Raw genomic sequence first — 26,064 nt, 5'->3', positions numbered from 1 at the left:
AACTTGGAACTGCAATAGCAGCAAAGACATTTTGTGAGTGCTTTTCTGCATGCAGTGTAATCACAATATACACCTGGTCCAGTGTTTCAGCTGACACAGGGGAAGTGGTCAATGCTATTCAAAATGATTTATTCACCAAGCTGGTTAGTTCAAAAGCTGGAAAAATTCAACTTCTCTTTGAGTAGCAAGCTTTAAGGTGAAATGTGACCTTGAAGCACAGAGCAGAATAGTGGCACATTAACACACTGAGCAAATCCACATAAGGGTAGAAACAGACTCCCAGATACCTCATGCATTGTTAACAAATAGTTCAGAATGCTCTGCAGCTCATCCTCCTTCACACCTCGGTCCTAAAAGGATGCAAAAAAGGAAAACACATAATATAAAGATAATATTCTGAGTCAGTGCAGTCCTAACAGTAAGGTATTTTTTATTGTGATGAGGGCTGATTCCTAAAATTGCAGGAGGAAAAATGCTGAGTGTTTGGACACCCACACACTGGGAGAGCAAATGATGTAGCTGTCATGAGAATTTAGGTCCCTACAACAAAACATACTAATTAGACAGATAACTCTGGTTTGCCTCGGGCCTGGTGATGACATCTAGACCTCGAGTTTGCTTCCTGACTGAGGCTAAAATCATTTTTATTATTGCACTGCCATAAAAAAAACCTGTTACAGAACATGGCAGGATTACTATCTTTAGAGATACAGCATCCTAGGATGTGGCAGCAAATACACTAATGTACAATGTAATGTATTAAACATTTAATTAATGTGTATTTGTATGTCTAGCTAGACTTTTACATTAACACTTCTATTATTGATAAGCTATCACAAGTTTTTTTTTTAAATAACTCATTCATATATTTAGTATCATGGCAAAATAGCAAGAATACCTGTCAGAATACCACAGCAATCAGTCTGATAAATATTCAGCAAACCCACAGGGACATAATTATAATTAACTGAAGCAAAGAAAAGTATCAATTTGTCTCATTTGTAGAGCTGGAACCGATAATTGTTGGGTATCTTTACCAGATTAATTACATGAACGCTTAAATAATTATTAACACTGTAATTCGTTAATTTCCTCCTGACTCATTGATACACTGAATCAGTCAAAGCACATCTGGTTTTCTTCCAAGCAGCGACAAGGAATGAAACAAACAGCTCTGAATTTATTAAGGTGCAGACTAGCAGAACGTTTTAAAGGATAACACAGTGAGAATTGACAATCTCCAGATTTCCTCAGAGCAGCTCAAAATCAAGCCGTGCGAAGGGCTGTGAGGCATGAAGACAGGTGGGACATACCTTCAGGATGAGTTGCTTGAGGAAGAGAAGCATAAACGCCCGCAGAGAAATTATTTCTTTCTGGGTCGGCCTTGGACCATCTGTAGTTGGAGAGAGAAAGAGAGAGAGATTAGCAATAAGACTGAGAGTCAGACTTTAATATCCATTGTATTTTCTCTGTTTCACAGTTTTTCTTTTGTTCTTCCATTTTTGTTTCATTTTAGTTTAAACCTTAAACAAACAAAAAAAAGCGGCAAAAGAAAATCTACATACCAACCTCAATCAGTTACAAGGACTTGGAAAGGAGAAGGAGGAAGAACAACAAAGGGAACAAAAATGCAACTAAAAAAACCTTGTCACTGATACACTAAGCCTGTTAGATAGATAAGAATTTCCTTTCTTAGCACATTATTTTTTGTTGAGTATGACCATTTTGTCTGGTTTTATACTTCAAATTTTTCTCCATCCTTTTGCAAAATGATCTGCATTCATTTTAAACCTAAAGGTTAGATTATCTTTGCACTACAGACATTATTGGCATTCATTTTTTATTGTAACTGAGTTATAGCTCGGTTAAAGAAGAATCACTGCCAGTATCTGAGACCTGTATTTAAAATAATCTGTTTGTAGAGTTTATATTTTGTATATGGATATATGTATACTGTATTTATGTTTTAAAACTTCTCTACTCTTTATACGAGCGCATTTAACTCAGATGTGAAGTCATTCCCAGCTCTGACAACCCTAACCTTTCCGAGGTAAATAAAACACAGCATAAGTCCCCAAATGATAACTCAGCACATTTTGTGATTCTATAGAGAATGTTTACATTTTTATGATTTTTCTCACAACACCAGTTCCAAACCAGTACACCCAAGGAGTCTGCAGAGAGGTTGGAGCAACGGTGTGGCGTGCAAATTGACACAGACAGATGGACATGCTGCCAATCATAGCAGCAAGATCTTTTTAATATTTGTTATTGTGATTTTGCTTTTAGTATAGCTGCTGCACTAACTGCCTTGAATTTTCACTTTCTGTGTTCGATTTCAGTTTAGTTTATATTAGTTTTGACTGCTGGTTTGTTAGTTTAGTTTAGTTTTTATTTTAAAAAATGATTCGTTTTAGTTTAGTTTTTATTAGTTTCAGTGTTAGTTTTAGTTTTTTACTGATAGCTGTCGGGGCTGAGTGAGCGTCATACATTTTTAAAAACATATTAAAACAGGCTACTCTTTACTTATCATTTTATTTACTTAATGATGACGTTTGAGTACAACTCCAGACATAGAAATACCACTATATGAAGACTTAAACAATCAGATCAGGCAATTTTACTCTCCCCAGACTTGGGTGTTGGTGCCAGTCAGTATGGTTGTGTCGAAGACTAAAACTAAGGATATTTTGTCTCCTTTTTAATTGTATTTTAGTTTGTTTTGTTAGCGCACTATACAGTTTTAGTTAGTTTTCATTTTTTGGTAAAGCTTAGTTTTTATTTAGTTTCAGTTAACTAAAATGACTTTTGAATTTTAGTTCTAGTTATTTGTTTTAATTATTTTTAAGCTCATTTGACCACAAGCCAGGGTGTATTGACTACACTGTCATTGATTAGGTTGACCTAGAAATAGCATGAAGTTTCCTTTCAGATGGCCAAGTTTCCTTGGGTTGACTACAGCCGCAGTGGTTTGGCGCATCATTTTTTACCCAGTTCTTGATGGTTGCTTTCTTTGCAGCTGTGATGAGAGTATTAACCAGGTTTTCGTCTCCTGCATGCACAGATCCTTCAAATTGTTCCAGGTATAAAACAAGACATAATCTAGGGACGGCGTAATCCCACACTATGCAGTGAACGGAACATATTTAATCCCAGGAAGATTTCATAATGGTGCAATACCAGAGAATGTCTGTGTGCTCTGGCTCCATGTGGTAGGATGGTTTCCAACATGGTTGTTGAATGTGATTACTTTAAATTTTAGGTGTCTGGGTCTGTATGTGTCTGGCTGACTGAGTAACGATACTTTCAGAGCCTAATTACAGAGTTGCCCTATTGGTGGGGTTTACTTGTACTCAAAGCCTTTTCTGATGGCTGCCTCTACAATGATTACCTTGGATGTAGCTTTAGCATACTGTCAGTTTTACTAGAACTGGACCACGTTTCTGCATGAAATAAAGAAAAGAAAAACACTAAAAGCTTTTCATTATGTGAAAGATGTTTTCATTCTTCTGGTGACCTGCTTCGACATGACTATGTGAGGGTTACAAAAGGGTTAGTTGTCGCGTGAGTGGTTGAATACAATGGCTGCTAGTGGAATGATTAGCTCGGACTTAGCCACAGCAGCCGTTTCTTTTAGAACTACGTGTCTCTATTAAAACAATGGTAGAGAGCAGCTCTGAAAGCTTTTCGTGACACAAAGATATTTTCACTCTTCTCCAGGTGTACTTCGGCACAGGTTTGTGATTTTTAAAGGTGGGGTTTGCTGGTGTATCCAGGGGCTGCTGCTACGGTAACTGTCAGCTCAGATACAGCTGTAAGAAAGCAGCAGTTTAATTGCAACTGGACCTCATTCTTTCTAAAACATGGGCATAGAGTAACACTGAAAGCTTGTCTTGGCAGAGGAAATGTTTTTGCACGTCTCCTGACCAGCCTCTGCATCAACCATATTCAGTGAGAAGCTCCGCCATTAACAATCTACGGCAGCGGTAGTCCATCAGGTCAATAGTTACACATGTGCACAATATCATTTTGTCTTGTTTAGGAAAAACAGTCTCTGACTGGCCCGTCGTGAATGTGACAGACAGAGACAGTGTGTTTGACAGAGTGTTTAATTTATAGTGTTATGTTTATATTAAGCCAGAGCTTAAGGCTTACTGTTTTATTTATTTCAAAGCTTTGCTGTCATGATTAATCTCCTGTGTTCTCTGTTTGTATGATTCTGATGATTTGTGTTGGAGAGATTTCTCTCTCTCTCTCACTGCAGGCTGCTCGGTGAGGGCCGGAGCACTGGGCAGTGCTGTAGCTCATTAGGCGTCACAACTACAGCTCATCCTTGGCTATAAAGATCTCCTTTAAATCATCTTGTGTTGAACATTCAGACACCAGAGTATACTACAGCTCCCAGGGAGGTAGCCTGGCTCCTCTTCAACCTTTGAATTCAGTGATTTTTGACGGTGACTTTTCAGTCGGGGTGTGGCGAGACACTTATCTCACGAGATGAGACGAGACGAGACGAGACGAGACAAGACGAGATTTTACACTTTTTTTTTTTTTTGGAAAAAAAAAATACATGGGTGGAAAATATGTCCTTTATACAACTAAAAGTCATAATTGCAAAGCATTCAGGTCTATTCAGAAATGTTTAAACTAAGTACTGAATAGGCTATCAGTGCTTCCAAACAGTATGTCTTGTCTAACTCTGATTCAAACTGTATATTATAATGTTCTTTAAATCAAACCTTTCATTTTAACAGTCCACAAAATCGTTAATTCACTACACTATGCTCTCGTTGCTATAATTACAACAACAGTTTTTAATATCATATTTAGTTGTATAAAATAAAAGCATTTAGATTATTTTGAAAGTAATTTAAGCACTGTTTACAACAGACTGAAATATAAAGAGCTGCATCAGTAAAATTTAACTATTCCTCATCCTTTTTAAGGACATCTATATTTTAAATACTCAAAAGAAATATTTCTGTCAAGGTCAATAATTTTGCTGTTATTTAGAGAAATAGATTATTTTATCGCTTAGTGGTCTTCTTTTCTCATATGAGCTTTGACAGGATCAGCTTTTTTTCTTCATTAGCTCTCTCATGAACAGTTATAAAGTCTCCAGGGCATCTTTGTGATCCTTTTTCATTTTTAGTTTGGTATCTTTTTTTTCTGTAAGGAGAGCTGCTGCTTCTACTGTCTGCGCAATATTGATCTCACAAGATTAATTTTTCCGCGCCGAGAAATCTCGTGGCATTTTGATCTCGCGAGATCTCGTGGCATGAGATCTCGTCACACCCCTACTTTTCAGTGAGTTGTTTTGCCTTCTCTAACACCTTTTTGTCCTTCTTTGTTTATGACAACCTACAGCCAGTACACTCACCATCGTTTGCACTAATGTTGATGTGAAATAAACCCTCAGACCTTACTCGTGCTCTGCTCCTGCGTCCTTGGCATATGTCCATGCGCCAGGATTGTTTCAGTTATTTTAGAACACTGTGTAGTATATATAGCCAAAAAACACAAACTCATTTGCTGTTCCTCCCTTTACAGGCAGCAGAAAGAGAATTATCTATTCATAGAAAAATATAGCTCCACATAAAGCACTACCCTTGCTTTATGGAGAAAAAAAATGTTCTATAATGTTCTATAAAGGAGGAAATATTTTTATATGGAATAAAAACATCTCTTTACTGTGTGGAAACAGCCCTGAAATGATTAAACACAACACTGATGAATAAAAAAACAGCTATGTGTTGTGATGAGGAAACTGTACTGTATTACTCTGTGTTGAGTTCAATTGATGTAGAGTTGTTTCTTATTTCGTTTATCATGGAGTACATAATCATCATTTAGAGTTGAATAAAACACTTGTAAAGGCGAAATAACTGGAAAATTTACTGAGCAAGCAGTAAGAGTAAACTTTACTCTTTATAGACTTGGACCAAATGTCATATTATAGATGCCCTGTTGACTGGTAATGACAAATTTCAATTTGTCCTTTGATTATCAGAAAAAAATTCAGACACATTGCATGCTTTAAATTCAACAGGGGTCACTCTGAGTATTCAACCTGAAGGTATTTATAATTCAAGCTGCATCCTACACCGGTGTGTTTCCCAGGTCTCGGTCACAACATAGTTCCCAGGCAGCCAGCCCAAGGTCACCAGAGTCTCACTTCCCATCACACCGGCCAACATCTCATTAAAACTACCCAGAATGTCTCTGCCAACTTGGGGTCACTTTGGCCCACAAGTAAGCATAACATTGCAATCCATCCCCGTCATGAAGCTCATTCACCATGTGACGGTTTTAAACCCTGTCAGCCGGTAGATGAATGTCGAGCAAATAAAGAAGAATGACAGAATATGACAGTTGTTATTGATTAGCCGTCATGTCACGCAGCTGCTGCTGCGGTCGCTGCTTTGGTTAGCTTGGCACAAGGATTAATCGAGCCTTGGTCAGATCCTTTTCAATACGCTGAGCTCTTTTGTTTTTAACTAGAAGGTGTTTGCACATACACTGAGTAAGCACATAAATGGGTTGCAGCAACAGGTGGATCAATACAGGACGGAGCTATTCAATCAGATGCATCAGAAAATACAGGATATGGCAGACATATGCACACTGTTTCTAACAAAACAAACACGAATTCTCTAAAGATTAGCAGCACTTTCACTGTAGCACAAAGGCTCCATTTTGGCTGTGAGACCTGGCATACATTCATTCATTTCTTATTCATCCTGTGCAGCCAGCCAGGTAGAAACACAGACAAAATCTTTTACATCTGCAGAGGTATTAAATGAGAGTTACCAGGCCAAATACACGGCAACAGCCTTTCAGAGAGATTTGTCACTTTGCCAGACGTCTTTCTTCTCCTCTCAGTGCTGATAAAGTCCCAACTTCCACCTCTGCTGGACACATGTTCCTTTGACACGGGGACAGTGCCATGATGACAGATACAATGGCAGTAGACACCTGACCATCCTGCTGCTACAACAGCCAGTCAATGTAATCAATGATGAGGCTCCCCGAGGTTGCAGGAGGATGGCAAGTGCTTCTGCATTGTGACACTGATTAATAGAGAGAGAGAGGAAAACCCAGAGCAGGGACTGAGCCTGACATGGAAGGGATGATAAGAACATTATTACGGCAGCCAATGCATCCAAGTTATTCACAACCAATTATGCTCAGCAGCTCTGCACTGCTCTTGTTTCTCATTCACATATTGCTTTACTTCCTGCATCCCAAGGGCACTTGGAGAAAAGCGTTTATTGAAAAACAATTTATGTCCATGTGATTAATGCAGGAAAGCTTATTTCAGCTTATGACCGATGATAATAAAGTCACTGCATGCACAATAGAATTTGGTCCTTATAATCATGCCAGCCTTTAAGTAGAGAAAAGGAATACATATATTTAAGCTTTCAGAAAGCTTTTGAATAAACAAAGGTTGACAAACCACTTGAAACAACTGTGACAAATATTGTTAATGGCAGCAGTAATAACTGCTTTGCAGAGTTCTTCTTAAGTTCTAACTAATGCCTGTTTTCCTATTCTCTGTTCAGAGAATCAGGAATGTGTTGACTTTAAACTGCATTTCCTATTGCACACAAAGGGCAAACATGAAGGTGAAACTCATAAAAAATGAATGAGTAAGGTTAGCCCCCATCTCACTCTCTCAATATCTGTTCTAATGCACCACCTGACCTCTATTTACTCCAGTGGATTTCCCAGGTGTAAATGTGTTTTTATATGACACTATCATTTTACCACAAAGTGCCATGAGGATTTAAAAACTATAATTCAACAAAAAGTAATAGTAAAAATACAAGCTGCAATAACTGAAAATATGTAGAACATTTTCTATTCATCTATCCATTATCTATACAGCTCGTCCTATTTGCAGGTTGAGTGGGGGGGCTGGAGCCAATCCCAGTCCTCTTTGGGTACACCCTGGACTGGTCACCAGTCCATCACAGGGCCGTAAAAAACAGTCATGCTCACACTCACACTTATGAGCAATCTAGAGTCAGTAATTAACCTAATGAGCATGACGTTGGACTGTGAGAGGAGGCTGGAGCACCCAGGGGAGTATGACCAAGCATTCATGGGGAGAACATGCACCCACCACAGAGAAAGGCCAAGTCCAACAGGGACTTGTTTCCTGACGCAAACAACAATAAATGTGATCAGTCAGACTTTTAACAGTCATTCTTAGTGTTTTGACTGACTGAAGTTGGTTTAGTGGTTGAGGCACGTCTAAAGAAGGGTTTCCCTTGGTTGGTATTTACTGGTTTTTAGTCGGTTTAATGGGCAAAAGTCCGACAGATAAGGATATTAACAGCCAAAATGTCAGGGTGAAAAATAGGCCAACTTCCAACTAAGAAAATGAGTAAATAATTACAAATTAGATTCTGTGTTTCCTAGAAGATAAGTTGCCAACAATCCTTTAATATAATCTCAAGGCAATATAAAGTCAGTTGTTTCACTACGAACTAATTTCTGTTCCATGATGGGACTGTTTATCTATGTAATGCAGAACAGGGCTAATTCAGGCGGTAAACTGTCATGTGATCAACGTGGATGACATCAAATAAAGCTCACCTCTGGGAGACTTCAGAGCTACTGAAGGCTATGCAAAGAAATAGGCAGTATGAAAGGATTTTGAGTGTGTTATCGATGCATATGATAAGGAAGTATAGACAGCTGAGCGGTACAAACACAGATACAGTGGCTGAGACAAGGATGGGCCTGCAATGGGTATATCTACAATGACCAATTCTCTGATTCACTTCTCCATAGCTGTAATTACTGACTCTAATCTAGCATATAATAGCAGCAGCAGCAAACATAACTTCAGCTGCAGGGAAGAGCCATCGATGAGAGGAGGATGGCGCTAAACTATCCACAGATCATTTCTCTTTTTGCATGACTATTCAAAATAAAGCATGATGGTTGTAAACATGTTTTACCAGAGGTTACAGTTGAGATCATCAGTTTAGAGGACTAATATGGAACAACTAATGGTAAGACTCAATTTTAATTGGACAGTTAGTAAACAAACCACTGGTCTGCCATTTGTTTGGATAAGTCAGTGGTGTTTTAGGTGGAAGATGCTATTTGTCTGTTGTAAGCCACCGAGTCATAGTAGCAGCTAATGTGCTAACAGGCTAACTTAGTGCTAACAGAGCTAATTAGAAGCTAAGTTCTGTTGTTTATGTGTTAAACACAGGTGTACATTGTGCAACTAACTGCATGTGTGTAAGGAGCAGTGAAATGTGTTAACATGGGTTTTATGAAACGGTAACAATGACTCAGGTTTACCATCAGGCTCAAATTTCCTAATGGACCAAAGTCAAAAGTTTGGGGATTTTAACACAGCTGCTACAAGTGCATGATTGAGCTTACAGAGTAGTTTAGAAGTGTACAGTTGAAGGTACTGCATTTCACTTTCATTTGATTCAAAATGCTGCAATTCAATTAAATTAGCCTTTATATTTACACGTCAGCACACATGCAGTACTTCAGACACAGACACCAGAGGATAAAACCAGGAGATCAGATCAATGAGGCCAAGAATTACAGAGATCACATACTTTTAATAAATATCGGCTGATAATGATTGGTAGCCAAACAATCAGGTATTTTTAATTAAATCCAACAACAGGAGCACAAACGAGTCTGCCTTTGTTGATTTCTCCTATGATGGTGAAAAAAACAGAACCAGCCTAAATTGAAGGTGGTGACTGGCCAAACAGCTCACAACTCATTATTGGGTAAAGCAGCAGCAGGGCAGAGACAGAGACAAAGGGAGAGTAATAGAGATTGAGATAGATTAGATGTTAGCTTGTGGGTACATATCACAGACTGAGACAGGTTGAGCAATGGGGCATCTGTCTGTGAGTGCCTGCAGTGATTGTGTGTATAACTGAATGATACATGACTTTAATTTGATAGCACTCCGTATTAAGACCTGAGGAAAAAAAAACGGAGGAGGCACTCCCCGAAACAGAGCGAGTAGTTGGAGGAGCGTCGTTTTAAATGTGTTCTCCGTGTCGCTATAATTGAACACTTCATTATCTGCTCAGCTCTCTCCCTCTTTGTGCGTGTCTTTGTTTGGTCATTTCTCAGTTCAGAAGGACAGAGTGAAAAACTGACCTGCCAAATCAGGCGCCGATCAATGGAAGTGGACCCACTTTGAAAATTACCAACAGCAGGAAGACAATCCATTTCCAGATATGCCTCCTCCAGAATCTCAGCTATTTTCCCATTACAATCTCCTAGGATCAATGAGCACCATTTTTACAGATGTATCCAAGAATTTAACTGGAAATAGGTTTTATTAAAGAGTTTTGTTGAAAGTAGATGATTGATAATTACAGTGAAAAGTCCAGTGCATGGATGTGCACATTGCTTGCAAAGCTCTGCAAAGGAACAAGTGTGTATTTCTTTATATCTTTTCAATGCATCTTTGCAAAACTCTATGCTTACTGATCTGATTAGCAAGGATTTTGACCTGTAATTTACTGTTGTGCAAATTTGAGCAATGTTAGTAATATTAATACACTATATGGAAAAAAATACACTATTTTTTTAGACCATACTCAGAACTCAAGATCACAGATGGAGGAATGAATCATTTGTTGAACTGAGCTTTAACTCTGCAGCCCTGACTGAATCTACCTATTACTTATATGATTTTCTGATATTTAGAAATTCTCAATCCTGTCTTACTTGAATCAAAAAAACTGACCATAATCCAAAGGTGACAAGCTGCTGTTTTCTGGCAGTGGGCCATGGTCAAAGGCTTCATGGTGCCAACTCTTATCCTATTATCTTCATATTTGGCTGAAAGTACCTCAGTGTGCACTGAAGGACATAGATCAATGAAGCAAACAAGAAATAAATAGAAACACAAAAACCAGTCCTAAATGCAGCTCCACCTACAGGTCGACTTTAGTTTCGTTCCCTACCAGAGATCCAACAATTTATGTTTTAAGAGCCAGGAAGTCAAGTCAAAGTAATCCAAAACTTTGCTACAGCCTAGTAACCTACCTTTGAACACCAATCTTGGCAGGAGAAAAAACTTCTTAACACGCTGACACAGTTAAATCGACATGTATTTCTGAGTCTGTCAGAAGTGGATGACTACAATAAGTAGACTGTAAGGCATGCAGTGAATTATTTTGTTGTTTTTACAACCTATGCTGACACGTCTGACTTTGAACGAATCAGAACAGTACACTGTTTTGTGATACTCCTGTACAAAGCACAAGTATACTGCACAGCCTGAGGCAACACAGAGACAGATTTCCCAAACACGTGTTTTGACATCAAAATCTATTATTCAGCAGTAGTGAAAGCAACAAAAAATACAGCCAAGAGTTTTTGATGTAGTGGATGAGATAAATTTCAAGTCTTTAGAAAAAAGTTCCAGTGATGCACAAACTAAATATAGCTCATCTCCTTAGAACATGACTTATAGATAGGTTAAGCTTTCATCACTTATTAACTCCTGTTAAGTTCCCTCACACAGCGTAAAAAGGAAAGGGGACACCATACACTGGAAGTAGATGGGATGAGAAAGAAATTTAAAATCAGGAGAGTTAAGTGTAAAGGGCATGTGGAGTGGCCTAACTCAGATGTGTGTGCTCACAGTGTTCGACCTCAGACCATGAAAGTAGGCCAAGTGCTTCAATGTGCTTCATATGTATCTGTAAGTAAAAAGTTGAGTGAAAGTAAAAATTTGGGCAGCTCTGACACTAAAGGGAATTGTTTTTTATCCACCGGTGTTAAAGCAAAATATGCAACACTTTATAGCTGGGTTCCTTAATTACTTTCCCCTAGGGCCAAATTATGTCAAGAAAACCAAGCCAAGGGCCAAAGGGATAAATAATTCCACCCACTGTGTAATTAAAATTTATCCTATGTGCAGTGTTTTCTTTGAAAATAACAAGTAACGGTAATGGTTCAAGTCTGAGCGTTCAAATCCTGTGTAGTGGCAAAAAAGGTCAAATGCAATCTTAAAATGGAAACTTATTTCCCTTGCTTCCCTTCCCTTGTTTCTGACTCACAGTCCTATCTCTCAAGAAGTGGCATAAAAGCCAAAGAATAAATCTCACAAAAATAAAACACAACCCAAACCAAATGACTTTTCCAATCCAAAGAAAAGAGTTTGGTGTGAAATACTTCAGAGAAACGAGACCAAAGTCATACTTTGGCTGCATATCAGAATGGATATCAGTCCTACGGTTTAACAGACTGCTGGCAAAGTGTGAGATCTATGGGACATTCTGTAGCAACTCATAATGTAATAATGGCTCATAATGTAATAACGGCTCATAATGTAATAACGGCTCATAATGTAATAACTTAAATGTAATAAAAGTTCATAATGTAATAATTGTAATAAATTGTTACATTATTACATTATGCGCAAGACGTTATTACGTTATGTGCTTATAATTTTATTACATTATGATCTGATTATTACATTCTGAACTTTTATTACATTTAAGTTATTACATTATGAGCCGTTATTACATTATGAGCAGTTATTACATTACGGGTTGCTACAACTATCTATGCTGAAAAATGCTCGTTTTAACTTTGAAAACTGGATTTGTCTTTGATAGAAAAAGTGTAACTATGTCAGTTGAAGAAGAACGGTATGGTAGAAAATACCCTTCTAGACTGAAGACGAGATTTACATCAATGTTGACAGAGAACTAGCTTTAACCTTCAGGAAGTGGATTTCATCAGATCTTGGTGCAGAGTAAACTGAGCTCTCAGTAACATTACAAAACAATCTCTGTACCACAAGACAGACAGTTTTGGAAAAGAAAAATGGAGAGCCAAAAGGAAATGACAGTTCAAGGACACTTTCACTCTCAGCGCAACCTGCTTGGTGTTAGCCTGCTGTTTCATAGACAGGGCACGCTAGTCAAACTACTGGCCCAGGTTTCAGAGGCCTTACACCCACACTGAGCACCCTGGGGGGACAACGGTATTGATGTGGTATGTCTGCCTCTCTGTCATCTCCTGTGATGGCGACGGTCCTAACAGCTGACAGGCAAGCGCTTCCATGTGGGGATGAGTCATTTCAAATGTGGGGGAGCTGCTGTGCCATTTCAGGAGGACACTTGGATAGCAGGTTTGTGTTTGTGATTGGTTTCCTCCCAGTGATTACTTCCCCTGAACACCCAGCTTCACTTGGATGAGCCGTCAGAGTGATGCTGAACAGTTCATATGAACAGCAACCAGAATCAAATCATATTCCGCAACAATGAAAGGAACCCAGCTTGGCTTATGCTTAAAAAAACAAACTAAAGTGCCAAATATGCTCACCTAGACCCTTTGGCATGATGCCACTGATATCTGCAGGGTTGACGGCCCAGTAGTAGTACTTCAGTGTGTGCATGAGCTGAAGCACTGTGCCCACTCGACGAATGGTGTTGTAGATGGTTGCTGTGCCGATGAACTCAGCAGAAAGGTACGTGTAAAGAGAGAGCTGTACCTGAAGTGGGGAAAGACACATGTACATAGTATCATGTCATACACTTCACATTGTAATTAATCTGTTGAAGCACATACCTTTTAAGACTGACAAAGACATTTTAGTGTTGTAAATTGCAACATGAGCTTTCTATCCTGGCAGGTGTTTGGTAGGGATGCTGACTGACCCTATATTACTCAATTTCATAATTGTCCCCTCTCCGCTCTGTTCAGTGATGATTAGCATGTCCTCTGTAATTAGCAACAGAGCTGACAAGAATCCTTAATCCCACCACAATCACAGCAGCTATAAATACTGAGGCTTTTTCTCATATGTCATAAATTATAGGATATTAACGACTCAAATGTGAGTCATGATGAAAGGCTGCAGTGTGCTTATGATGTGAGCATGATGTGATATGGGTTGGGGCTACAGAAATTACACCCAGGAGATAAGAGAACAGCATGCTGCTGGTTATACAATTTCCACAAGAACAGGAAAGTAAATTGTGCTCACACTATCTTATTTGTCAACTAGGACAAGGTCAGTGAGTAATTCATGCATAAAGCATCAGCTCATCATCCACTCAGCTGGCTCTTTGTAGCCCCACGCAGCAAACAGGGACAGAGGGAATGTGGACTTGTGGCATGTCCTAAAGGACATAGCCAGCACAGCTCTTTGTTGTAGCTAAAAGTATCTAACCCACTTCATTACCTCACTGTGCCTCATTTTTTCTCCCTCATTCGCTATGCTCTGTTTCTGAGGGGTGTCGCAGGCAAGCCTCCAGACACTTTTGTATTTATTTCCTTCTTTTATTTATTCATGGCTTGGCCCACCAGCAGCATTCCTAAAGCAAATGTATTTGCCACACAAACTCAGCTCCTTTGATATACCTCATCCCGTTTTTTCATGGGTCATTATTTAAAAGGAGGGCGGGGAAAAACCTCTGGAACATTAAAAACCTGATCAGTTTGTGGACATGGTGGTGGAAGCAAGTGAGGAACTCTGAACCACTTTATACTACATAAATGTGTGAGTACATTTAGAGTTTATACCATAAAATTAAATCTTGAGTGTGTGCTCCACTCAGCAAACTTCAGAGTCTTCAGACGCAGATAGAGTTGGTCGATATCAGCCCATTGAGTCAAGGAGCGACAGAACAACTCAACTAAGTTGACACTGTTTCAGATTAAGCTCATTAATATGATCTGTTTAACCAGCTCCCCCCTTATCTCATCATCTACACAAACACTAGCTGCCATGGGGTATCTCACCAAAAGTGACACCAGTATGAAACATGCCTGAGAAAATGAACAACTTCCACAGCTATGCATGTGTGAGCACACATAGATTTAATTATCAGGTTTGCAAAAGCACCAAAGGATAAATGGAGCTTTCCAAAGCTGAAATAAACTGATTTGATTCTTTAGCTGATCACCTGTCCCATCACCGACCGAGTGACCTGCTGGAGCTTACCTTAGCAGGGGTGTGGATCCAGATGGCAGCATTGAAGAGGATGTGGTCACACAGCTGCTTCAGCAGTGGAGCCCCATGTGGCAGACCATCCAGATACTTTGCAAAGGAAAGGAACTGTTCCAGTACTGCCCTGGTGATGTGTGCACGGGATGACTGTGGGAAGAAGCACAGTGTTGTTTTTAACCATACTCACAACACAAAGCCTTTCATCAAGATCATGGGAAAACTTCCTGCAATACACCTTCGTCATGGACTTATTTTCAAAAGGAGCTGATTTTCCAAATCTGGTCTAATGTTGCACCAAGGGCTGGTAAAGACCTCTCTGCAGAAAGTATGTTCTAATCATTCAAGGACTTGTCAACCAAATTACTTATAAATTACTTATACTTGTTTTGCTTTTTCCAGATTAGACTTTTTCAAAAACCCACTGCCCACTTTCCTAATCGCCCTCCATAGTCAATAATGGATCTGTTATAAACTCTTTTAATAAGTAGGAAAATACTTAAAACAGTCATTTACAACTTAATTAACAACTTCCCCAAGCAGTTTGAATTCCTTTTGAGCTGCCTGGGACCAGGACCTCAGGACCCCTTTGTCTTATGAGCAGTGGAAGCACATATTGTACATACCGTGTACCTGCCTCTTCAATACACGCTAGATACGGCCTAGTCAGGATCATCTTACTAATGCCAGTTTAAATAAAATCTATCCTGACAGAACAGACGGTGTACAGAACAGGTAAACAGCCACCTGTCGATCACACATGTTTTTGTCCTGTCTATGTCTGGCCGAGTTCTGGATGCAATAAGTAAAGTTCCAGACCAAAATATAGACCAGGGGTCATCAACTACAGTAGAACAAGGGCCAGCTTTTCCTTGATGGACACTCTGGGGGCCAGAGTTTCAAATAAATAAAAAGAAAAAGAAAAAGAAAAAGAAACTTCAGTCTGTTCAACATATTTTTTCAAAACATTTTTATGTGATTTAAAAGCAGTGACTGTTTCTGCACGCCTTATCTGTGTTTATCCTTGTTAAGTCCATGTTTATCATGCATATTTGCTGATAATGACTGACAGGTGGATTTCTGTGAAATGAATCAAACATGTTTGGGAATTCAAACATTTTTTCCAATTTGACTTGTTTCTAGTTTTTTAAATAGCTGTATGGATTAAACCTTAGAGGTCCACTGGCTATTTTACCATTTCGTTAATTTTCTTTCGACAAAATAAATCATTCAAAAAATATATACCATGCTCATGTTTGGTATAATCTTTTTGGCATTACCTCAACTTTATAAAATGAAAACTAAATTTTTTTAAGTTTAATTTACTGTATTAGACATAGGGCCTCCAAAAAACACAACACCCCACAAAATGGATTTTTAAAAATTGTTATTTATAACAATATATAGTCATTTTTAAAAAGAAATTACAATATGCTGAAATTATAAAAAAAAAAAAATACCGGTGCCAGACCTGTACAGTATGGTCCACTGTCCCCTATGTGTAACATTAATTTTTATATCAAATTAAAATGATCACATTTTCTTTTTTACTTGGCCTATTGACATCAAACAAACACTGAAAGAAAGCTTAAAGATCATGCTTTCCACACAAAGTGATCACAATGCAAAATGTGGCTTTGTTTTCATGCTGTCATGTGAAAAAATTAGCACATGATGAAATCACGCCGGCATGATCGTGGACCCCTAAGAGTAAAAGGAAATGATACCTGATATATATCAACATATTTTTCTCTCTGCATATTGTGTGTGGGGGGGGCTTATGTGGCCCTAATGCCACCAGTTGATGATCACTGCTACAGACCCAAAGCCCCTCGTCACCCTCTTTGGAATCTTGTCCATGTCCAACGTGCCCAAGTGCACATGACAAGTTATTGTTTCCTCTGCTTTACTTGCTTGAAGGCTAATCTTTCTGAAATGTACCTGTTCCCTGCCTCCGACTCATAACAAATAGATCCACGAGATATTGCGTTGTATCACACTGGAAAAGATCAGGTTTTCCCTGAAATACTCTTTATGTCAACCCGTTTTAGAATACATACTCTCAGACTCTCAATACCTGCTATAAATGACCCTGATTTCCACATATTGTGTTGACAGTTCATTTGAATGTGATCTGTGTGTTCTGAAGGACTGCTACTGTTGAGATTTTAATCTGAATGAGACTTCCTGGTACATTAGGGGTAAAGAAAAAATCTTGTATTTCTGACTCTTAACTGTAAGTGTGTTATGGATAGTAAGAAAACATGATCACTGTGTGTGAAAAGTCTTTACTGAAAAAAAAAAGATTTATGGCTGATCATTCTAGCAACCATTTTCAGTTTCCATATCCAAAGCTCTTCATTTCTGCATATACAATAGTCTCTTTACTTTAGAGACCTGGGATGTAGGGACAGGTTTTGTGAAAAACAGCAAAGGAGACATGAGATGAGGCAGTTAAAACCAGTTGGTGGATTTGGATGAGGAAGAATTATGCCAGTTGGGGGCCATAATAGAGGTAGCAAACTCATCTCCCCATCCACTCATTGCCTCTGTTTTCTCTCCTCTATTCTCTCAAGAAAATGAAAGAAGTAGGCAGAGCAACAGCCTGATCTGGTGGGGATGGTTACAAGGGCGCCTCACTCTGGCTCTGCTTCCCCTGTCGTATTTCTAAGCTCTCTCTTCAGACTCTTCTGCCTTTTTATTTTCTCTAGCGTTTTCTTTGCAGTTCTTTTATTATGTTTATAGTTGGCACCAGGAGCAGTTGTTTTGTTTGTGGTGGTAACTAGGGGCCATGGGCTTGGGTCGGAAGTATTAGCGTTGCCACTATCTGGAGTTTACATGTAAGGAGCCGGGGTCTGCTAATGGTGGTGATGCTGTTTGGGCTGTGATTGCTGTATGGTGAGTTTAGTAAAATAAAAGAAGTATTCATGATGTTATGGTCAGGGGTAAGAGCTCTATAAGGCCTGTAAACTTAATAACTGTCCACAAACATAATAAATCAAAAATGAAATACAAATCTGCAGCTTTTAACGTAATAATCCCAAATCAGTATTACATTTGCAGGGATTTATCATCTTTGTGAGAAGGTAAAAAAATGACCGTCTCTAACACATGCAATGTGAGCATGAAAATGAAAGTTGTGGTCAGTGTTTGCTGCCAGTGGGTTCAAGTCAGTTTATGCTCAAGTCAAATAAAAAAAAAATAGTCCTAGGGATTTTTTATTCACCATGAAACAGGGAGTTTTTCATGTATTTGTAAACTTTTGGGAATTGATAAGAAATTATAGGGAAATTTGCCTAAGTTTACATGCAATTTTGGGGGGCATTTTTATTGATATGTTGAGGCTTTATCATAAAGTTTCACACAAACATTTGGGTAATGGTTGAAACATTTTGTGAACTTTTTACATTTGAAGATTTTTTGCTCTTTTAAAACTTGAAATTTTAGTGAAGGAACGGAAAATTTCCAAGAAATTAAATACTTTTATATAAAATTTGGTTCTAGAGGTCAGTCATCAAAATGAGCCTTCCTTCAATCTTTCAATGACTGAAGAACCCCAACAACACTTAGCTTACACATCTGCTTTAAAACCAATCCAGGTCTGTATTTTCTGCAGAAGCAGGAGATTTTTGGACATAATTTTTGGTCAAAACGTATTCCTGTTCAAAGACAAGGCCGAGCTTTTAAACTTATCCTCCTGCGGTCTTACTGATGTTGAAGAAGAGGGAGAAACTAGAAATGTATTAAGAACAAAAGCTCAGGTCTCAGGAGGTTAAACTTCTGCTCTACAGCTGCAGGTTAGCATTTTGGCAGATGGTGATAATTTTGTTGTTTTAGTCATTTTATCCTGAGGATCTAAAAAGTTTAATCAAACTGGGATCAAGGTGCAGAAGCATGACTTTGCAAAGAATTCCGCTTTGACAAATATTGTTAGTGGTCCTGTCTGGCACCTGTTCTCCACCCAGGGGGGAACCCGGTGAGGACAGGGGAGAGGGAAATGAGAAGGCACTGCGAGAAGGGAAGGTGTGGCATAAACAGATCACTAACAGATGGCGCGATATGTGAAAGTGTGAAACCTGGCAGCGGGAAGGAAGCAAGAAAAAAAAAAGCAGCAGTTCTCAAAGGCTGACTGCCTGGCTGTTAGTTAACAGCAGCTGAAGCCAGCAGGCAGGCAAGACACTGAGTGACAAAGTGGAGTCATTTCTCAGGGCTCCAAAAGAGCCGGCACTCAGGGGAGGCCAGCAAGCTGCTAGATCTGCATCACAAAATGGGTAAATAGAGATTGATGTGAAAAGAGAGGGAAACAAAGGGGGGAGAGAGGAAGAGAAGTAGACTTAAGGTGTTTTTTTGTCTTCTTCTGTAAACTTCAAAGTTAAATTCAGGACACCACTGAAAGAAAGGATTCCAGTAAATAAGAGTGTCAAAACTCGTCACATCAGTGTATCATATCCTATTCATCTTCTCACTTCAATGGGAAATGAAGATTAAGACATATCAATATTTCAAGACAAAATGTTTTAGTGATGAGTTTGTCTGTTTCTTCACTGTGGGTCTATGTTTATGTCTCATCTCTCATGTATATATATATATATATATATATATATATATATATATATATATATATATATATATATACAGCTCTAACATACCTTCTCAAGCAGATATCCAATCACCAGAAAACCCTTCCCTCCAAGCATCTGCTCCTGCATGGCCACAGAACTCTTGAGCAGCTCAACCAGAAAGGCCAGAAGGGTGGCACTGCAAAAAAAAGAGGACATTACATCTCACATCCAAATTCAGTGGTGAAAGAGTCATTCTATAAACTGCAGCAGCATGAGGAGACACTAGGCTGAAGGGAAAAAAGCAAGGTCATTTTCAGAGGATGTGAGCAATCAGCTGGGAACTGTGGCTCGCCTCTTTTATGCCTCTTCAGATGAGAAGAAAGGGTCGGCTTGTTGGGCTCTCCAGGGATGGAGTGTGGTCTGGGGGCAGGTTGCAACAGGCTGTGCTTGTCTGTGCTTGTTGTGTGGGGGGGAAAGGGTTCAAGGGGCCAAGGCATTGCTCTGAAGATGATTTTTTTTCTTTGTTGCAGGGCTTTTCAGTGGAAGGCTTTGGCTGAGTGACAGTGGCGCTTGCTTGGTGACACTTTTTAATCGGCTTTCCCCAACATCCTCTAGCGGCCTCCACTCTTGCACAACAGTCACAAGGACACAACAACTCCTCTGCAGACTTGCCCATGGATACTGCACATGCACTGCTTGCAGAGCAACTTGTGAATATCCATCTGCTAGTTTGTAGTTCAAGTGCCACTTCTGCTTAAACCAAGCTCCAGGTGAGCCACAGGGAGCACAAATGAGAAGTGGGTGACAGTCATCTCTGTGTACTCTGGGTTTGGCCTCTGATCCTCCATAGCGAGCACAGCCTCCTTTCAACACTGCACAGCAGAAGTGAGCAATGTCATATTTGAAATTTAATACACCACAGAAGAAAACATGCTATTCCATTTACTAAAACATACTGGTTAAAGTAGTACATCAAGGGTAGTGTTCAGGACAGCCACAGAAGGTCCACAGGACTTATGGAGAGTTAATTGTTGACGGAGCTTTGAACTCCCAGGCTCAGCAGGATTTAGAGGGACTCATCTAAAAGCCAAGGCAAGGACAAAGCAAGTGCTGGGACAGACCGGCGATGAGCTAGCCAGAGAGACAGAGGGACTGTGAGCCGAGATGAGAGGAACTACAGAGGCAGAGAGCTTTAGGCCTCAGGGGTCTGTGCTGCTGTGTGGCCACTCCGGAGCCTATTGAGTCGTACTGCCGTCGTTGAACTGACACAGGATTAGAGCGGAGCTCAGACCTCATCCAGGGGACAGCCGAGTAGCTTTGGACAGACCACATCGGGACAGTGGAGAGGAGAGTGGACTCAACCAGAGAGGAGAGATAATGTTGAAAAACAGGCTACAGCTTGAACAAAGCAGGTATAAGCAGGAGGTAGTTCATTATAGACATAGTTGTGCATGATGACAAAAGACACAAGAAAAATGCAGCAAATTAATGACTTAACCATACATATAAACTTTATCACAGGTGTACAATTCAGCATTACATCAGTAGGTGTCTGAGTGTTCCTCATTGATTATTTTGATTATTTTTGTGAAATGCTAAACAAAGCTTTAGCTAATAGAAATTTTCAGTGGATTATTCAGTCCCTCTGTTTACATATCCTTACCGTAAACCGGTGGTAACCAACCTTTTGTTCATCCCCTACTTGCATCTAAGCAAAGAAAATCTAGTGAAAATTCCAGTAGATAAGCAGTTTCTGAAATACACAGACCAGCTCGTCTGGCACCAACAACCATGCCACATTCAAAGTCACTTAATTCCCTTTGTTCCCCATTCCGATGCTCTGTTTGAACTTCTGCAAGTTGACTTGACCATGTCTACGTGTCTAAATGCACTGAGTTGCTGCCATGTGATTAACTATTAGTGTTAAAGAGCAACTGAAACAGTGTACCTAATAAAGTGGCTGTTGAGTATAAATCAATCATGGTCTGTATAATTTGGCTTTTTTGATAAAAGAAAACAAAAAAGAAACCTTTTAATGTCAAACTGAAAACAGATTTCTACAAAGTAATGTCAAATAAAAATACTTAATGTAAAACATGTGATTGCATAAATATTCATCCCTTTTAAGTGTCTGACTGAATTCAACAGAGGTCCATTGGTGCTAGTAGTCTCACAATTAGGGAAATGGAGATCACCTGAGTGCAGTTAATGTGTCTCAAGTGATTGCAGTATAAAGACATTTGTGTCTGGAAGATCCAGTCATTGGTTCATCAGTATTCCTGGCGACCACTACACCATGAAGACAAAATAACACTCCAAGGAACTCAGAGAAAAGGTTTTAGAAAAAGTATGATTTAGGGGATGGATACAAAAAAATCCAAGGCACTGAACATACCCTGAAGTTCAGTTAAATCTATCCTCAAGAAAAGGAAGGAATATGGCACACATGTAAATCTGCCTAGATCAGGCCATCCTCACAAACTGAGTGACTGTGCAAGAAGGAGGCTAGTGAGAGAGGCCACCAAGATATCTATGATGACTCTGAAGGAGTTACAAGCGCCAGCAGCTGAGATGGGAGAGACTCTGAATACAACAACTGTTGGCCAGGTTCTTCCCCAGTCAAAGCTTTATGGTAAAGTGGCATAGAGAAAGCCAATGTTGAAGAAAAATTGTACTAAATCTCGACTAGAGTTCACCTAAAAGGCATGTGGGAGACTCCTGATCAAGCAGAAAAAGGTTCTTTGTTTTGATGAGACCAAAGTGGTGCTTTTTGGCTATCAGACAAGGTGCCATGTTTGGGGAACACCAAATACTGCACCTCAGCTCAAACATATCATCCCCACTTTGAAGCACTGTGGTAGTTTGGGGATGCTTCTAAGCAGCTGGCCATTGAGGGCTTGTAAAGGTAGAGGGCAAAATGAATGTAGCAAAATAATAGAAACCTGGAGGACAATCTTACTCAGTCTGCAAGAGAACTACGGCTTGGGAAAAGATGACTCAGAGCATACAGCAAAAGCTAAACAGAAATGATTTAAACACAGCAAGGTGAATGTTCTGGAGTGGCAGAGTCAAAACCCTGGCCTCAAACCATTGGAAAATAAGTGGCAGGACTTGAAAAAGGCTGTTCACGCCAGATCCCCATGCAACCTGACAGAGCTTGAGCGGTTTTGAAAAAAAAGGATGGAGAAAAATTGCAGCCAAAGTTGATCTACTAAATACTGACTTGGAGGGGGTGAATACCTATGCATTCATTTAACTTGACATAAATGTGTAAAAATCTGTTTCCAACTGGACATTAAAGAGCTGATTTTTTTGTGAAAAAAGCAAAATTATATTGACCATGAGTGATTTATGAAATTGATTAAAGGGGGAAACATCCAAGGGCACTGTATGTAGAATATATCAAATGTGTCTCTAGTAACAGAAGAATGGTTTAACATGTTTGAAGGGAAAAAAAGGTCTAAGTGGCTGTGAACATGCCATGGTTGTTTTGCAAGCTGTCATGTTGTTTAAGACAAATTCTGACCCTTCCATCAGAATGAGAGAAATCAAACTCATCAGACCTGGCGACGTTTCTCTAGTCCTCTTTTGTTCAGTTTTGGTGAGTCTGTGTGAATTGTTCCTTCAGTTTTCTGTTATTAGGTGTGCATTCAGAGTTTGGTTGTAACCAGTGGTTACTGAAATTACTGTTGCCTTTCCATCCTGGAATCAATCTGGCCATTAACAGCTGATCTCTGCCATCAAAGAGCCATTTCAGCCCAGAAAACTGCCCTCTGGTTATTTACTCTTTTCCAGTCCATTCTCTTTGAACCCTACGAATTTAGTCCCAGTAGATCTGCAACTACTGTAAGACCAGCCTATGTGGCATCAACAATAATAGCAAATCCAAAGTCAACCATATCACCTTTTTTTCCTCATTCTGATGCTTGCTTTGCAATTCAGCAGATTATCTTGACCATGTGTACATGCCTAAATGCTTGGTTTCTGGCCTGCTGCCATGTTACTGGCAGATCAGATTGCATTAATGAGCAGTTGAACAGGTATACCTAATGAAATGATGGATGAGTATTTATTTTAGCACAACCAAAGCAATGGGTATTTCACTTAAGCCTTGTTCTCCCCATAAGTCACAATCAGTTTTAAATATAAGTCTCAAATGGTGCAGGAAAAATGGCTAAAAAGAAATCCAAGTTTATGGTGACTCAAAACTTTTGCCTAATTTTGTACATTTAAATGTGGATTACTGCTTCAGCAACATGAAGGTGAAAAAATCTAATATTAGCATTTCTACAGCTTACCAGACTGTAGGTTCCACCTGGCTGTCGTTCAGCTGATGGTAATCCAGCTGAGCAAAGAGCGGGAAGAGCACCTGGATCCCCCCGATAGAGTGTATGGCACTGTGGATGGAGTGAGTCACAGTAGCTTTTACATCCTATTAGGAGAGAAAGAAACACACTTTCATCAAATAGTCTGGGAAGAAATGAATTTAGCTTTTTGGTATATCGTGCACGTAAGCTTTCAGTAATGTAGCTGACCTGGAGCATAAGGGCGTGAGGTGAGTGCACAAAGATGGAGGCATTTTCTTTGGGAGAGGACTCGAGACAGAGCTGGGCGTCCGTGGCCTTGGCATTATAGGTGAAGGCGATGGCGCTGGCCAACTTGCCATCATACAACACCTGCTTGTGATGCTCTGCTAAATGGATATCGCTCTCTGACTTGAACTTAAATGTGCTCTAAAAAAGGAGAGAGGGAACAAATAAGGGAGGGGTAAAGAGGTTGGGAGGAAAGGAGGGATAAATTAAGTCTCTCCTTCATGCAAACAGTGCTTATCACTGTCTCCTGGGTGTTATCTTTTAATTATAATGTGATTAAAAATATCCATAAAAGAATGAAAACTGATAAGATGTTTTTTGTAAAACCAATCACACATTTTTGAGGTCAGGATGTTCTTCTTTACACCAAGTCATTAACAGTACATCAACACATAAAACGCTTGCTTATGGGTTGATGTAAACAATTTTACATATGTTTTAATAATGTAAACTCCTGTTAACACAATTTGCATCCAGCTATGGTTTGTTTCTGGTCCAAATTTACTGATGGTGTTGAACTTCTGAAGAGAAAGCATGTACAGGGTGCAAGAAAAAAATGGATTATCATACATGTATTGTAGTTGAGATATACAAAAGAAAATCCTTTTTTTTGAAATTCAGAATCGAATAGTGACACCCATGGATGGAAAATGAAGCCAATACAGAAGTTCACAGAGCTGCAGTTCCAGGAGTGTCCACTTGAGGCTGGCTGCAGAAGCACCAGAAGTCACACACACACATGGTAAAACGCTAATTTTTACTGTAGAAATGAAATGTGTAAAGCCTGGATCTAACACACACACACACAAAAAAAAAAGCATTTTGGTCAGAATAGTTCATGACACAGAACAAGACAGTACACATGTGCGGCTCCAACACAGAATGACAAGAGAAAGCTCCCTTAGTATGTAAACAGTGGACTATGATGTGGATAAAACTTTCATTGTGTCTCTTTGCTCCTTTTAAATGAAGGAAAGTGGCAAAATTCTGATAAAACTGCCATTCTTCTACAGCTATATTTGAGCTAACTGCCTCAGTGGTAGCAGCCACTGTCTACACCGGTTTACAGTACAATTCAACCTGCCTGTAAGGATCATAAATTCATGCTGAGGCAGATCATGAGAGGAAAATCATCTTTCCTGTCATGAAAAGCTTTGAGAGTGGCTTTGTGTCCTTGTTTTAATAAATAAATGTGGTGTAGTTCTGTAAAAACTGCCGTTATACTGCAGCTACATCCAAGCTAACTGCTCCATCATTGTACGTCTCGACTCACAGTACAACAGCAGGAGCTAAATATGATTAAATCAACACTTTCTGTTCAATTTAGCACATCCAGTTACCCATCTAGTCCAGTGAAGGATTGTTTTATGGCATATTTGAATTTGAACATTACTGGGATCTTTTTACCTCTCTTTTAACTTCTGTCTACCTTCTGTTTGCACACAGCCCTGCAGTCTCACGTCCTTATATGGGCATAAAGGAGTCATTTTTTTATGTTTATGAGGCAAAACATGCACAAGCTTCCAGCTTATGAAGACATTCATCGATTTAAGAGCACATGTAAGAATAATTCATCAGTAAAAAACATTTAATGAATATGACATAGGTTTGTCTTAGAAACTTTTTTAGGAACAAATTCTAGAAAAATCCTACAAAGATGAGGCTCAATCTTCAAGGTCTTCTACAAAGAGCGATAATTACATAGAATGTGCACAGACAAAAAGAAACACAGCTGAATGTTATCACAGGTAACTGATTTTCCTGGAAAAACTCAAAGTCAAGCACTGACACTGCTGACATATTACAAAGAAACAAACCGATCCATCCTAACAAGAGAGTGTGCCATGATGGCACTACATTACAGAGCACACCCACAGACTTTGGCACACGCATAGATTTATTTGTACTGTAAATATTTTTCCTATTTAAATACAGT

At 39.3% G+C, this 26,064-nt stretch overlaps 1 protein-coding gene across 1 annotated transcript in view; it reads right to left on the bottom strand.

Moving 5' to 3' along the window:
• nbeab (neurobeachin b) overlaps positions 1 to 26,064 on the bottom strand; it is a 333,968-nt gene that overhangs the window by 181,039 nt on the left and 126,865 nt on the right. The window contains exons 9-15 of the mRNA XM_041798435.1: positions 24,072 to 24,269; positions 23,835 to 23,968; positions 19,624 to 19,732; positions 14,972 to 15,124; positions 13,348 to 13,516; positions 1,314 to 1,393; positions 288 to 350 (exon numbers count right to left, since the gene is read on the bottom strand). Of these exons, the coding sequence (XP_041654369.1) occupies positions 288 to 350; positions 1,314 to 1,393; positions 13,348 to 13,516; positions 14,972 to 15,124; positions 19,624 to 19,732; positions 23,835 to 23,968; positions 24,072 to 24,269 (906 nt within the window). The remainder of the gene's footprint in view (positions 1 to 287; positions 351 to 1,313; positions 1,394 to 13,347; positions 13,517 to 14,971; positions 15,125 to 19,623; positions 19,733 to 23,834; positions 23,969 to 24,071; positions 24,270 to 26,064) is intronic.

Source organism: Cheilinus undulatus, linkage group 2 (genome assembly GCF_018320785.1).
Source record: "Cheilinus undulatus linkage group 2, ASM1832078v1, whole genome shotgun sequence".
Classification (NCBI taxonomy): domain Eukaryota; kingdom Metazoa; phylum Chordata; class Actinopteri; order Labriformes; family Labridae; genus Cheilinus; species Cheilinus undulatus.
The sequence above is the reverse complement of the archived record's forward strand: the minus strand, read 5'-3'. Positions and strand labels throughout refer to the sequence as shown.